General features: G+C 46.6%; 1 protein-coding gene across 6 annotated transcripts in view; it reads right to left on the reverse strand.

The window, feature by feature from the left end:
* LOC132787624 (homeobox protein prospero) overlaps positions 1-14,177 on the reverse strand; it is a 79,413-nt gene that overhangs the window by 15,817 nt on the left and 49,419 nt on the right. For 5 of the 6 annotated variants that reach the window (XM_060794794.1, XM_060794795.1, XM_060794793.1 and 2 more), the window contains exons 4-6: positions 5,928-12,526; positions 4,640-4,825; positions 159-303 (exon numbers count right to left, since the gene is read on the reverse strand). In XM_060794794.1, coding sequence (XP_060650777.1) covers positions 159-303; positions 4,640-4,825; positions 5,928-11,416 — 5,820 coding nt within the window. In that variant the 5' untranslated portion in view covers positions 11,417-12,526. The remainder of the gene's footprint in view (positions 1-158; positions 304-4,639; positions 4,826-5,927; positions 12,527-14,177) is intronic. The other variant, XM_060794798.1, reaches the window with a different exon arrangement.

Below are 14,177 nucleotides of genomic sequence, written 5' to 3' on the forward strand. Positions count from 1 at the left end.
TCACAATGCTTTTGCACTCTTAGAATTACTTAAGTATAATAAATTGTTTACTTAAGAAAAAAGTCAAGTAATTGTAATCTAGGCATTGCTTTGTTTACATTCAGCTTAATGATCGCATTCAATTACAGCTCATGTTTGTTAGTGTGATTGTTGCATACCTCAATGTGATTATTGCGATTGTAGTGCAAATTGAGCACGCGATATAATTCACTATCTCCAGCAATCAACAGATCATCGGGTGTCTTGATGCCTTCAGTGACAGCTTGTCGTGCATATTTCTCCATTTGTATGTAGTAGAATTCTCTGCAGATGCGTAGATGAGGATTATGTTTGGTTTTGGTCAGTATACTATAAGCTAAGCTTGTTTTTTTGTTTTATTTTATTTTTTTATTTTTTTTTTTTTTTTTAATTTTTTTTGGTTTAGTCAGCATTCAAATTTACGAAATCAGATTTAAATTTATACAGAAATCAATAAGGAACGAGATTAACAAACATAAGGGGAAAGTAAAGAAACAATAGTAAGAGGAAAATCAAGTAACTCAGTTCGAATTCACAAATCAAAAGACATCTCATGCATACACCCAAAGTAAATACTCGCTCTCATATATCGCACTCACACTCAAGCATTCGCGCTCACTCTTTCTCTTTTATTGCGTGGGTGTGTGTGTTTGTGTGTGCTGCTAGACCTGCTTTGAGATGGTCGTTGCCTCTAAAGGATCAATATTGGATCGCCTTTGCAATATGACATTATTAATACATTTGCAGCATACTCTTAGGCGCATCCTAAAAGCCTCAATCTCTCATGATGTGTGTGTGTGGGAGGGGTGTGTGTGTTTGGAGTGGTGGTGTGTGCTTTCTTTATTGTAAAGAATTTTTAATAAATCTCAAATGTGCAACAAGAGGCGCTGCAGGCACAGAGGATAATCCTGTGGCGCCCAGCGAGTGCAATAGAAATTGCAAGTCAACGGGCATCGTTATCGTCATCGACATTGGCATCGTCTTTCGCCACCCACGCGATGCCTGTTGCCTGTTGACTATTGCTTGCTGCTTGCTGCCTGTTGCCTGGTTGGGGACTTAATTAGCAAGTGCAGTGGTGCCTCAGTGGTGCTCTGTGACTCTGCTCCTCGTGTTGGCTGCTGTGTCGCCGCCTTGTTTAGTCAAGTGATTTGTATCTGGCACTGAGCCGGATGCTGTTGCGATTGCGGTGGCAGTGGCGGTGGCGGTGGCTGTGGTGTAAGTGATTGCTTGTCTTTTTCTAATGAACAGTCCCTTACCAGCTGTAGCAGTAGGCTTTTGTAATTGTAGCTGCCCGCCCACTTAACAACGCTCTGATAATCGCGCTAATTTCAAGATTTCCCAGCTGTAGACCCCTCAGCGAACAGAAATGCATTTCTCGTGTGCCTCATGCTGCAGTTGATGTTGATTTTTCCAAACAATAAGCGCGAATTGCGCAAATAGAAATCTCTGATTGCGGTTGTATAAATCTTTTTGCCAACGTCTGTCGTCGTCGTCGTCGCCGTTATCGTCAACACCGCCTGTCAAGCCGCCGACCAAACTCCCCGGAGGCAGCAAACTGCCACGCGCACTTCAACAAAAAACAGAAAAAAAAGAAAAATGCAAAAAAAAGAACGTCGAGCGCCTACAATAGGCAACGCCTACAATAATGAGCTGAGACCGGGCACAAGTCAGAAGAAAACCAAACAGTACAAATTGTGACAGCCCAGGCACAGCATCATTGTTAACTGTCAACCGTATCTAAAACTGTGGCTATGACTGTACTTGGGCATGAGCATGAGCCAATGCCCATTGTCTTGTGCTCTCTATAGTTATTAGGCGTTTGGCAACAAAGCATTGCATACTTGTAGGCGCGCGTGTGAAAAGCGCAATTTTTGTGTGTGATGATGCAATTAGCTTTGGCTTTCTCCTGCTCGTTGTTGTTGTTATTGTTGTTGTTTAGCTTGAGGCATGCATTCAACTGCAACAGCAAGTGTGTGTGTACGTATGTGTGTGTTTGTTTGTGTGTGTGTGTGTGCGTGTGTTGGGGGCAGGAAAAGGAAGTTTAGCTAACTGCCTGTCAGAAGTGTGCGCGTTGCGCCACTTAATTTAGATAATACACACACACACTCACAGGCACAAATCCACACACACTCTCAGAAGTCATACAAAATGGCATCAACGGAAGTGCAGTCGCTGCTAGAACTAATTAGTTTATATAATTTTCGTAGCCTATTTTATGATTCACAGATTCACATATTCACCATGTGCTCCCCTTTTGGGAAGCGTGGACTGCTCCTTCTGTCCCCCATTTAGAGGCAGGCAAGCGTGCATGCCACTACTGACTGCCTGCATCTGTGTTTGTGACTGTCTCTGTGTGTTGTTGTGTGTGTGTGTGTTTCGTGTGAGTGAGTGTATGTGTGAAGGGCTCTGTGGCTGTGTCAAGTCTGCTTCTTTTGCTACTTCTTCTGCTTTCTTCAGAAGTGCCATTGACTTATGGTATGAATAGAGAATAAGAGTACATTAATAAGCTCACACATACTCACCCACACATATGCAGACATCTCTACCTCATACATTAATGAAGTAATTGGCAACACTTTACATATATCATCTCTATATAAGTATATGGTTTTTTTCGTTTGTTTGTTTGTTTGTTTGTTTTGATACTGAAACGTGTGTGTATGTGAATGTATATGTGTGTGTGAGAGTGTGTGCGTGACTTTTATACATATATACGTAGATATCATGTGCTGTACATTTAATTTTTTCATAATATTCTTTATATGGTTTTTGTTCAGCAAAGATCTTTTCACGCCACGAGAATCGGAGGAGACCAAAGAGGGCGAGGGGGGTAACAGGTTGTCGAGGGGGTGTACGTAAGGATTTGTTAGCTGCTCTCTAAGCGCCAAAAGGACACTTAACCTCAAAAATGCTTGATGAAAAAACGCAAACAAACAGAACAAGTCGGTACAAAAAAAAAAAGAAAATACAAAAACGCAAAAAAAAAATCAAAACCAAGTGGAAAAAGGCAAAACACATCGGTTAAGAGTATGTGAGTGTGTGAGCGAGAGGCCTTCTCTAGATTCTTGAGCGCCTTTTGGGGACGACGGCATTATGCGCGACTCTCCAGGCGCGACTCTCAAGTAGCTGTGCTCTCCTCCCCTCCTGCAACTGCAGTTGCCCCCAAAAGAAATGCAGATGCAGCAAACTAATTAGCCAGCGTGCAAGTGTGTGTGTTAAAAGGGTGTATGTTGGGGGACTGGCAGGACATGCAAGGTCCTTCTGGCTCTGTTCGCTTTCTTTGCTTTCTTGCACTTTATTGTATTTGACATAAAGGAAAGAGGCAGCAGATAATGCAATTATACAAGTGGTAAGCACTTTGGCTAATTAGCCAACACAAAGGCGGCCCAACAGTGGCAAGAAATGACGTCACAAGCCCCTCAAGCTGCTTGCAACTTGACGCCATTAGAGGCACTCTCCACACTTTCTCTTAAGTGTCATCAGTGTGAAAAAAAACACTTACAATTATTGTGCTAATTTTGCAACTAAAGAATGTCGGGGCTACCCTTAGAGATGAAGATACTGGAATGTTAATTCAAGTCAGCGACATCAACAATAATATTCCCACCCATTTTAACCCCAGTACGCCGTAAGTCAAGAAATTCCCATGCAAGGACACAACCCCTTTCAGCCCCTAAAAACCAAAAACTAAAAAAACACATATCAAAGAACAAAAACACAAAAATACTCAATGTCTTAAGCCAAGCACAACAAAAGGTGCAAGAAATTCCTCAAACCGGTAAGAATCGAGCACAAAAGGCGAATTCGTTCGACAGGGGAAACCCGGAACGTGCTGTGATTTGCCAAGCAGGTATGCGAAGTGGTGAAAGAAAACACAAAATCAACTAAGGAATTGAAGAAAAATGCCCTAAGACGTTGCGCATGTCTTGAGACAATTCAGTTCTTGGGTTGTGGCTTTAGGGGTTGCAACGATGGACAGCTGCTAAGCCCCTATAGCTTGTTAGGGTGTTTTGCGTCTTAGGGGCTGCAAATCAAAATCCAAATCCAGGTGAACTATTCCTCTATTGTCGCGTGTATAGCTTGCAGATGTGCATTGCATTTTGGCGCGAATATCGAAAATCCTTTTTCCAGCTGTCGTTTCACGTTTTTCCTCTGTACTAGTTTCTTTTTTGTTGTTGTTCTGTTTTTTGGCCACTTTTCGCTGACAGGCAAATTTGGCTAAAATGTATTCACTGTCTGTCATAGCAGATAGAGGGGAAAGTGGGGATTGCATGTGTGGGCGTCAGTTATGTGATTTCTTGAGTGCAAGTCAAGGGTTCGACAGCGAATGGAATTGGAATTGGAATAGAAAATCGAATTTGAAGTGCAGTGAAAGACAGACAACGACGATGTACTTGTTTTGTTTTTCTTTTTCTAATCTTTGTTCACTCATGTCATGAATAACCCAAAAAGAAACAAAAAATGAAACACGTAACAGAAGAGGCAAAACAGAGTTAACAACAAATACAATATGAAATCATAAAAATGAATGCTGCTCGAAGAAGTTCCAAAATACTTTTTGTAGATATATTATATTGCAGATAGATAGACATAGAGTGTATTTTGTAGATTAAGTACTTACCGAAAGTTTGAGAACCATTTCACCAATTGTGCTGTATTGTTTTTGTTAAACTTGATGTCCGGGAAGTACATCTTGAGGACCGCTGAGCTCGGGTATCGCACCCAGAAGAACATCAGCTTGGCCTTGCGCAGGTGCATCGGTGTCAATGTTGAAGAGTGCAGAGAAGTCAAGGATTCACAATGATTGCTATATAGATATTTGTTTATGTGTGTGTTTAGTTGTAAGTCAAAGCAGTTTTACTCTTCGTTCGTCTTCTCGCAAAGAAGAAAAACCCATCCATGTTCCTGCTGGGGCTGAGCAAACTAAGGAGAAGCAGGGGGAATGATGTCGATGATGTTGGGGGCATCGTCTAACGTTGTTGCTGTTGCACTTTCGAGTGTGTGGCAAAAAGGCAGCAATAAATGCCAATAATGAACGTCTAAGGGCGCCTCGACATACTGCCAAAGGGGTTGGGTTTGGGATTGGGATTGGGCCGATTGAGCCTGCCTGCCACTTGGCGAAGGCTGATTGAAAACAGAACTACGAGATTGAGAAATAACGAGCTTCAGCTTGCAGAGACTAGTTAATGCTCTATTAACTGATTAGACAGTCTTTTTTTAAATTAATTGCATATGTAACTATTTAAGTATTATATCTAAATTTGACCTCAAAGTTATTAACTGTTAAGAAAAATATATTTAACAGCTAATGTTGAAGCTACACTAATATTTATTTAGCATTTTTATGAAGTGCACATTTACGCCAACTAATCAGTGTCATAACTATTATGCCTCACTGTAGAGCATATTGAGAATGAATGCAGGCTGTGCAGTGTGCTGCTTAGGGGTTAAGTTGAGTAGGTGAGGAGAACGTGGAAGGCGGAGGAAAGGGGTAGCTTACACTTGGAGCTCATTGCAATTGGCTGCGCCGATTGGGCATTGATTTTTCTGATTGCTGTTGCTGCGATTGCAAATGCAACTCAAGCCAAAAGACCGAGACGACGACAACGATGATGACTTGAGCAGGGGTTTGCTGTTGGGTCTGCAACTGAAGGAGGAGGAAGGAAGAGCGGGGGGCAGTGTCGTTTGGGGCGTTCCAATAAATAAGGTTTTGATTACATTTTATAAAAGAATTTAGTTGAAATGGGAAATAAATAAAACTGAAGAAGACACTTGATTGGTTTCGTTTTGTAAGCAAGGCAACCCCTTTCTGCTCTTCAGGTAAAGGTGCTTAAGTTCCCCCCTGTGCCTAACCCCATTTGCTCTGCACCAGTAGGCACATTGGACGACTAAACTGGGTAAAAACTCACTTGACCATTTGATGGTGTTGTTCATGTTGATGTTGTTGTTGTTTGAAAAAGGATATAGTAGGCTGCATGCCATCGAATTGCATGTCGGCCGAGTTGCACTCGGACTGTCGATCCTGGGCATCCATGACGGCTCGCAGGCAGGTCTTGTAGTCGGGTGAGCCGCCATGATGGGCGGCCGCAAGGAGTGCGGGATGGAGCATCGTTGGCGGATGTGGCAAGGGCGGCGAATCGCGCGAGTCCATCAGGGCGCCAAGGCTGCCGGGCGGACTCGACGAGAGCTGCAGCTGATGGTGGTGCTGATGGTGCATCTGGGCAGCGGTGGGTTGACCCCCATGCGGTGGACCGTGTGGACCCGGCGCCGCATGCGGATTAAAGAATGGACTGTACGGTGAAAAGACCTTGGATTCGTGCAGCGATGGATTTGGTATGGCCACCGATGTGGGCAAGGACACTGGCATCATGGGTGGTGGTGGTGGTGGTGGCGGATGGTACGTGCCCGTCGATTGACCGCGACCCGTTGGACTTTGCGCTGGCGTTGCATTGCTGGTGTTGTTGTTGCTGTTGTTGCTGCTGCTGCCGTTGCCGTTGTTCTGCTGCTGTTGTTGCTGCTGCTGTTGCTGCTGTTGTTGCTGCTGGGCGGCTGCAACGGCAGCGGCGGCAGCGGCTGCCTGTCCACTGGGCGGCACAACGCCATCCTGAGCCAGGATCCGACTAACGGTGCGCGGTGTGATGCGTGTATCGGTGACCTTATGACGCTTTTTCTTTGGTGTCACCACCAGGCTCAAAGCCTCGTTCTGTTCCAGCTGCTGTTGCGTCTGCTGGGCATTCTGAGCTGCCACTTGTTGCTGCTGTACAGCCTGCTGCTGTTGCTGTGCGGCCTGCTGCTGCTGTTGGGCGGCCTGCTGTTGCTGCTGTGGATCGGAGGGCAGACAGAATGGTCCCGTCATCGAGTTGTAGAGCGCGGCTGCTGCCACCGGATTCATGCCTTGTGGCGTTTTGGGCGCCTGAAACATGGCCGCCGCTGTGGGCGAGGGACGTATGTGAGGTGGTGGTATATTAAGTGAACTTAAGCTATTGTTAGTTGCATTCGATTGGTTAACATTGCCAGCCACATTGCTGCCAGCAACAGTTGCATCGCTCGCTGCCTGCTGCTGCTGCTGCTGTTGTGCAGCCTGCTGCTGCTGTTGCATTGCTGCCGCGGCGGCAGCATGATGCATCTGCAGACCCATCGCGGCGGCAGCAGCTGCCGCGGGTGAGGCAAACGACAATTGATTGCCATTGAGACGTGGCGCTGCAATTAGTTGCTGGCAATTCGGCAATTGCTGTTGGGCAACTGCCATTGCTGACATGACTTGCGACTGCTGTTGTTGTTGCTGCTGCTGCTGCTGTTGCTGCTGTTGCTGCTGTTGTTGTTGCTGCTGTTGCTGGTGCTGTGCAAGTTGCTGTTGCTGTTGTGCATTGGCATTGCTGCTATTGCCCTGACTACTCGCCTGCTGCTGCTGCTGTTGCTGCTGCTGCTGCTGCGAGGGCATTTGACTATTAGCTAGGAGAAGTGAACCATTATTACCTGATTGTGTTGCTGGCGTTGGACCATTCTGGGCGCCCGCATTGCCATTGAGACTGTGTCCGCTGTGTGCGCTGTGTCCGCGATCTGCAACCACTTTCGTACGTGGCGATTTGCGATCCAAGATCTGCGATGCCAGCATCAGATCCTTGTTGAGCTGCTCTGCTGCCGCTGTCACCGAATCCGCCTGCTTGCTGAACAATCGTCGCTGGTGCACAAAGCGAGTGACAATCGTGTCCACTAACGCGGACAACGATGTGGTTATCTCTGACTTGAGCACATCGGCAAGTCCTTCGAGATCGGTGCCCGACATGCGCATCATTGAGCTGTTGCTGTTGTTGTTGTTGGCGCTGCTCTGCTGTCGCAGCATTTGGAACTTTTCTGACAACTCTGACTTCAGTGCACTGTGGGCGGCTGCCCCGCCCATGCGTGTGGGCAGACGGGCGGGCGGATGCAATTGGGCGCGAGGTGCTGCAGCGGCGGCAGCAACATGTTGCTCCAGCTGCTGTTGCTGTTGCAGTTGCTGCAAGTGCTGCTGCTGGCGTTGCAGTTGCTGTTGTTGCTCCTCCTTGCGCCGCTGCTGCTCTTGCTCCTGTTCAAAGCGACGCTGTTGCTCCTGTTGCTGCTGCTGTTGTTGCTGCTGTTGCTGTTGCTGCTGTTGTTGCTGTTGCTGTTGTTGCTGCTGCTGCTGCTGCTGCTCGACAGCTTCCTTGGCCATGCGTGCCTCCTGCTCGAAGAAGAATTGCTGATACATGGCTGCGGCATGCGACATGTCGCCCATGTGTTGCAACAATGGCGGAAAGCCTTGTGGCAACGCAGGGTGAGAGACACCCACGAGCGGATTGTGCTGCTGCAGCTTGCTGGACATCATCTTGCTCATCATTTGGGTGAGCATATTCGGTGTGGTGGCTGCTGCATTCTCGTTGTTGCTCTTGCCACTGCTGCTGCTACTGCTCTGCACCTTCAGCGTGGGCGATGGGGAACTGGAGCCAGCTCGCTCCACCGACTCCTTGGGCGTTGATTCGCTGAGCGTCGGCGAGTGTGACAGTTCGATATCATCGTTCTGATGCTCCTGCTCATGCTCTGCCTCTGGCTCCAGACTTTCCATGTCCTGCTCGTGATCATTGTCAAGGTCCTGGCACTCGGACTCCTGTTCCATGCGTGTGCACAGCTGCACATACTTTTGCTGCATCTCTGCCAGCTGCTCCTGCATGGAGCGTAGCTGCGACTTCAGCGCATTCTTCTCCACACGTTTCTGCTGTATCTGTGGCGACTCGAGCTCATTGGACTCGCTGTCGTCCTGGTCGAGCATCATGCTCTGCAGATTGAGACCAAAATTGAGACCAGCAGCAGCGGCCACATAGCGTTCCATGGCATGTTGCTGTGGCTGATACAGCTTACGTTTCTTGCAACCGTTCACCTGCAGCTGACCCGCTTGGGGAGTGGCCGAGGGGCTGCAACGCATGCTGGACACGATGTGTTCGACTCGAGCACGTTTCAACTCCATGCCGGGTTTCTTGAGGCAACCAGAGCTGGTTGCTGACTCACGTTTTGTCTCGATGCAATCGTCGTCGTCATCATCTTCATCGTCATCGTCTTCAATGATGTCGTCGTTGTCCAGCACCTCGTCCTTGCTGTTCTCCAGCAGCAAGATGTCCGAGTGACTGGGCGATGCCAGCGATTCCAGATCCGAATTGCGATTGTGTCCCAAGCCCAGCAGCTCCACCTCATCGAGCATATCGTCGACAGCCTCCTTCTTGCTGGGCAGCGTTTCGTTAGCCAATTGAGGCTCTGCTGCTGTTGTGGCACGTTCCTCGCGTTGCATGCTGTCGAGCGAGTCGGAGGACTTGCGTCGCAAGCTGCCGTTGCTGGCAATGCTGTTGCTGCTGCTGTTGTGGCTGTGACTGTTGCTGTGGTGGCTGTGACTGTTGCTGTTGCTGTGACTGCTGCTGCTGCTACTGCTATGACTGTGGCTGCTGCCACCGTGTGGCGAGTGCGGCGCCTGAGGCGTTGCTTGCATCAGCTCAGGTTCACTTTTGATTTTAATCTCTGGCATGTCGCTGTCCTCGATCAAATTTATGCTCTCGGTGACTGCGTTGCTGCTGCTGTTGTTGTTGTTGCTGTTGTTGTTATTGTTGTTATTGTTGGTGGCAGCCACACTGTTGTTGTTATTCAGCTTAGAGTGCAGCTCCTGCTGCTGTTTCTCCTGCTGTTGCTGCTGCTGTTGTTGCATTGCTGTGCGCAGCTCCTGATCGAGTTGCATCAACTCCTTTTTGCCTTGCAGTATATTGCGCAGCATGTGATGTGCCACCAAATCGTGTTGCAGCAATTGCTGCTGCTCGTTGTTGTTGTTGGCGCCGCCATTCAACGAACTCACCGAAGCAGCTCTGGGCGGACTCCCGCCAGCAACATCGGCGGCCGCCAGATTGCCGTCGAGCGATCGATCACTGCAATTGGAGACACGACGACTGCTGCTGCCGCCTTTGTTAGTGGAGGAGGAGTGCGCCGATCCTGGCGAGATGGAGGCATTGTTGCCACCATTGCTGAGCGCAGTGTTGCTGTTGTTGTTATTATTGTTGTTGTTGTTGAGCAATTTACTGGTATTGTTGAGACTGTTGACCAGGCCAGCTGCACTGAGCAGCTCGGCGCTGGTTGCCGTTTCCATAGCGGCCGCCAACATGGCATTGTCGAGACTCTGTGGCAGACCACTGGTCGCATCCTGCGCCTGTTTCATTTGTCGTCCGAACAATTCGTTTAACATCTTTGCGGAGGAGCCGCCAAATAGATTGCCAAAGGCGGCTGTCAGCAACGAGGATGCCGAATTTACCGAGCCCGGTGAACTAGAGCCGGACAATGCAGTTGCTGCTGCTGCAGCTGCAACTGTTGCTGGCGTTGTGTTAGATGTGTTTGCTCCTGGACTCGCAATCGAGCTGTTGTTGTTTGTGTTGTTGTTATTGGTTTGGTAGAGAGCACCACTTGCGGCACTCGCAGCAGCCGCAGCAGCGCTACTCATGAAGGCAGCGGTTGCCGTTGCGCCGCCGTTGCTGCAGCCGTTATTGTTAACACTATTACCAACAACACTGTTGCTGCCAACGTTTAAACTGTGAGCACTGTGACCGTGACTGTTATTGTGGCTATGATTGATATTGTTAGTGTCTTTACTTAAGGATCGCGTGCGCGTGCGACGATTTCTCACTAAGTTCGAGTTATTGGTGTTGCTGTTTACTTTTATTGCTGTTGCTGCCGTAGACGTTAATGTTGTCGCTAAAGTCGTTGGTTTTTTAGCCGCGCACGTTGTTGTCTTGCCGACGGCCGAAGACTGACTGATTTGACGTTTGTGTGCGTTACGGCGATTACTTCGACTACGACTGCGACTGCGGCTGCGACAGTTACTGTTGGCTGGCGCTGCTGCCGTCGCTGCTGCTGCTGCCGCCGTTGCTGTCGCGGTCGCCGTCACCGTCACCGTCGCCTTGTTGTTGCCTTCGATTACGACGACGTCGTCCGAGTCAGAATCGCCCTCGTCGTTTTCGTGCGCGTTCGTGTTCTCGTTCTCGTCGTCGACGTCGTCGTCGTCGTTGTTGTCGTTATCGTCGTGGTCGCCGCTACTGCTCTTCCCTTTGCTTGTTGGTTTCTCCGCTTCGCTGACGTTTTCGCCGCAATTCGCCGCCTCGTCGCCACTCAGTGTTGTCTGTATTTGTATGGATGTTGGTGTCGTTCGGCCGTTGCTTGCCTGCAGCGGCTGAGGCAGCACAATTGCTACGCTCTTTGCTTGCTGGTGCTGCTGTGGGGGTTGCTGTAGCTGCTTAGAATCAGCCTCTGTCTCTGATGCTAGTGCTAATGTTGTTGTTGTTGCTTTCAGCAGCACATCGTTCTCATCGCTGTACAAACCAAAACAGTCCGCGTCGTACTCCTCTGATGACATCATAAGATGATGCCAAACAGCAGCAGCGCGCGCTCTTCTCTCCACGTTGCCTCCGCTCCTTTGTCTTTGCCCTTGCCTTTGCCTTTGTTTTTGCCTTTGCCTTTGCCGCGTTGCTCTGGCTCTTGTTGCTCTCTTGCACTTTCAGTTGCGCTCTCACAGCGTCAGGCACACACATACAGGCAATTTCTCCTGCCAGCGATTGTCGTTGAGAGAGCGTTTACTTCGCCTTTGCTTCGATTGGTTGTCTATTTTTACGCTTTCTTCTGTTCCCCCTCTTTGGCTGACTGTTTGACTGTCTGACTGAATTCGCTCCAACAGCTCGTCGTATGCGCAATTTGAAGTTGAAGTTAGGTTTCAACGATCTGTTTATAATCTGGAATCGTTTTGCTTTTAATTCTGGTTAGTTTTGTTGTATGTCCGAGTTTTCCGTATGTGTGTGCGTTTCTTCTTCTACCTCTACTTCTTCTTCTTATATGGTTCAAAACTTTTTTTTAGCTGGTCCGAAGTTCCCTAAAGAGTGTATTATCCTTGGGTCCGGCTTTCGCTCTCTTTCTGTCTTCGTTTAGTTGCGCCAAACGTTGAAATTTTGCTTTCTCTCAACTTGTTTGTCGAAATGTTACAATTCAAAATTGTTCGCGATGTTGTTGACAGTTTATTGCAGTTGCAATTGTTGCTGTTGCTCTTGCTGTAGCTGTTGTTGTTGTTGCTGTTGATTTTGCGTTTACGTTTTCTACGTTTTTTTCTGCGTTTTCTAATTGTGAATTTTGTTTTGAATTTTCTTTCCACCACCACACACATGCGAATGTCCTTTGCATTTAATGATATTTAAATTTGTTTTGATTTTGCTTTTTGTTGTTCTTGTTGCTTAGGTCTTCTTTTACTTTTACTTTTACTTTTGTTTGTCCTTTCGTTTCGTTTCGTTTCGCTTTGATATTTAGAAAATTCTCTAAAAGTGTTTTTTCGGCTTCTTTTATCGAGAACTTTTCGTTTGAATTTTTTATCGTTTTTGTTTTTTTGTTATATTTTTGGTTTTGTTTATGTTTTGTTGTTTTTGTTTTGGCTTTCTTTTTGTTGTTGTCTGGAATAATCCTTGCTTGCGTTCAAAAAGTGTTTCTGGGAATATAAAAGATGAAGTCACATAACGTAGCTGTATCATAAAATACCCCAAAAAATAAATATCGTTATTCTCATATTTAAATTTAAATGTAGAATTTTATTGCAGCAAAGAGTGAAATGGGCGATGGGCAAGAGACGAGGGGCAATAAGGTTGTGAGAAGGTGGTGGGGGCCAAAGGGGGTTGCTTAAATGGAAAGTAAAAGTGGCGCGCCAAAAGCTTTTGGTTTGGGTGGCCACTTGATTGGTTGGTGCTTGGTTTCAGTTCGGGGGTTGACTCTGCTAGCCTTCGCCTGACCTTTGCGTTTGCCTCCCTTCTTAAGGCTGAGTAAGGGAAGAAGAGACCAGGAAGCTGAGTGTATCGATGTGTGTGTGTGTGTGTGTGCGTGCTGTGCTTAGTCCTTAATTCAGCTGTAAGCCAACCCTTTTGCCCTCGCACTAAGCGACAGGTTTTTATCTAATTTCTCCACTTGCGTTTATTTAACTGGCAACATCTTTTTCATTTTTATTCCCTATCTGTGAGCTTGTGTGTGTGTGTGTCACTCCCCTTCTGACTCCCACCCTGTCATATGTACGTGCTCAATAAATGAAGATAACGTGTGTTATATTTCGCTGATAAACAAGTTTGACTTACTTTTGGTTTACCTACACAGATACATTCTGGTACTCGTATAATTTGCATTTACTCGCACACACTCTGAGTATCTGTCAGATACTTTTGCGTACGAGCAGATGGAGGGAATGCGTAAGCACTCCAAATAATCAATAAGAGAACTTTGGAACTGGGAAACTTTGCGAGTGTAGACAATACGTCAAACTGTCGTTGATGAAAGGGGCGTTTCTAGTTTCGACTTTGCGCTATCATCAAGTTAATTCTTTCTACATATGTATGTGTGTGTATTAATATTTAAATGATGAACAACAAGAAGAAATTCACTGAAAATATTCAAATAATTCTGAAAATATTAAAAATTGTTTTAAATATTTCAAGAGTTTTAAAAATATAATTTGAATATTAATAATCAAAATATTTGTAAAATATATATTACGAATTTTGAAAGTAAAAAATAATGTATTACTATGTTCGCACTTTTAATTCTCTTTTTTCCATAGAAAACAATACAATAAGATAGTTGCCAAATTTGATAAATGAATTTCCATAAGGTATGTGAATTTCAATTTCTATTGTTTTCTCTACATTTTCATCGAGAAACTTATTCTGTTAAATAAATGCCATATGCACTTTTCCAAGAACCGAATCCTCCCCTGGGCAAAGCGACGCTTGATGGTTTTTCAAGCATTGCCATGACAACAAAGTCGCATTTGCCATCTAATTGCATTGGAATGCAGTTCTCGAGGCGAACGAAGCCGAGGAGCAATGCAACTAAACCAACCCGCCCGTTTGCCCAAGTCAATGTCAACAAAAGTACTATACAGCCCACCCCTATGTTTTGCCCCTCTTCCTTCTTCCCAGTTCTCAGTTGCGAGTTCCCTCTTGCCTGCGCCTCTCTCCAGGTCCTTTTTAAGGACTGTACTTGGCAAAGCGTGCAGCTTGCAAGGCAAATGTAGGTAGGAGCAACCCCTATTCATATCAAGTATCAAACTTGGGCTTGGGCCAGAAAAAGCAAAAGCAATAAACGAGATGCCGCTG

Source organism: Drosophila nasuta, chromosome 2R (genome assembly GCF_023558535.2).
Source record: "Drosophila nasuta strain 15112-1781.00 chromosome 2R, ASM2355853v1, whole genome shotgun sequence".
Classification (NCBI taxonomy): Eukaryota; Metazoa; Arthropoda; class Insecta; order Diptera; family Drosophilidae; genus Drosophila; species Drosophila nasuta.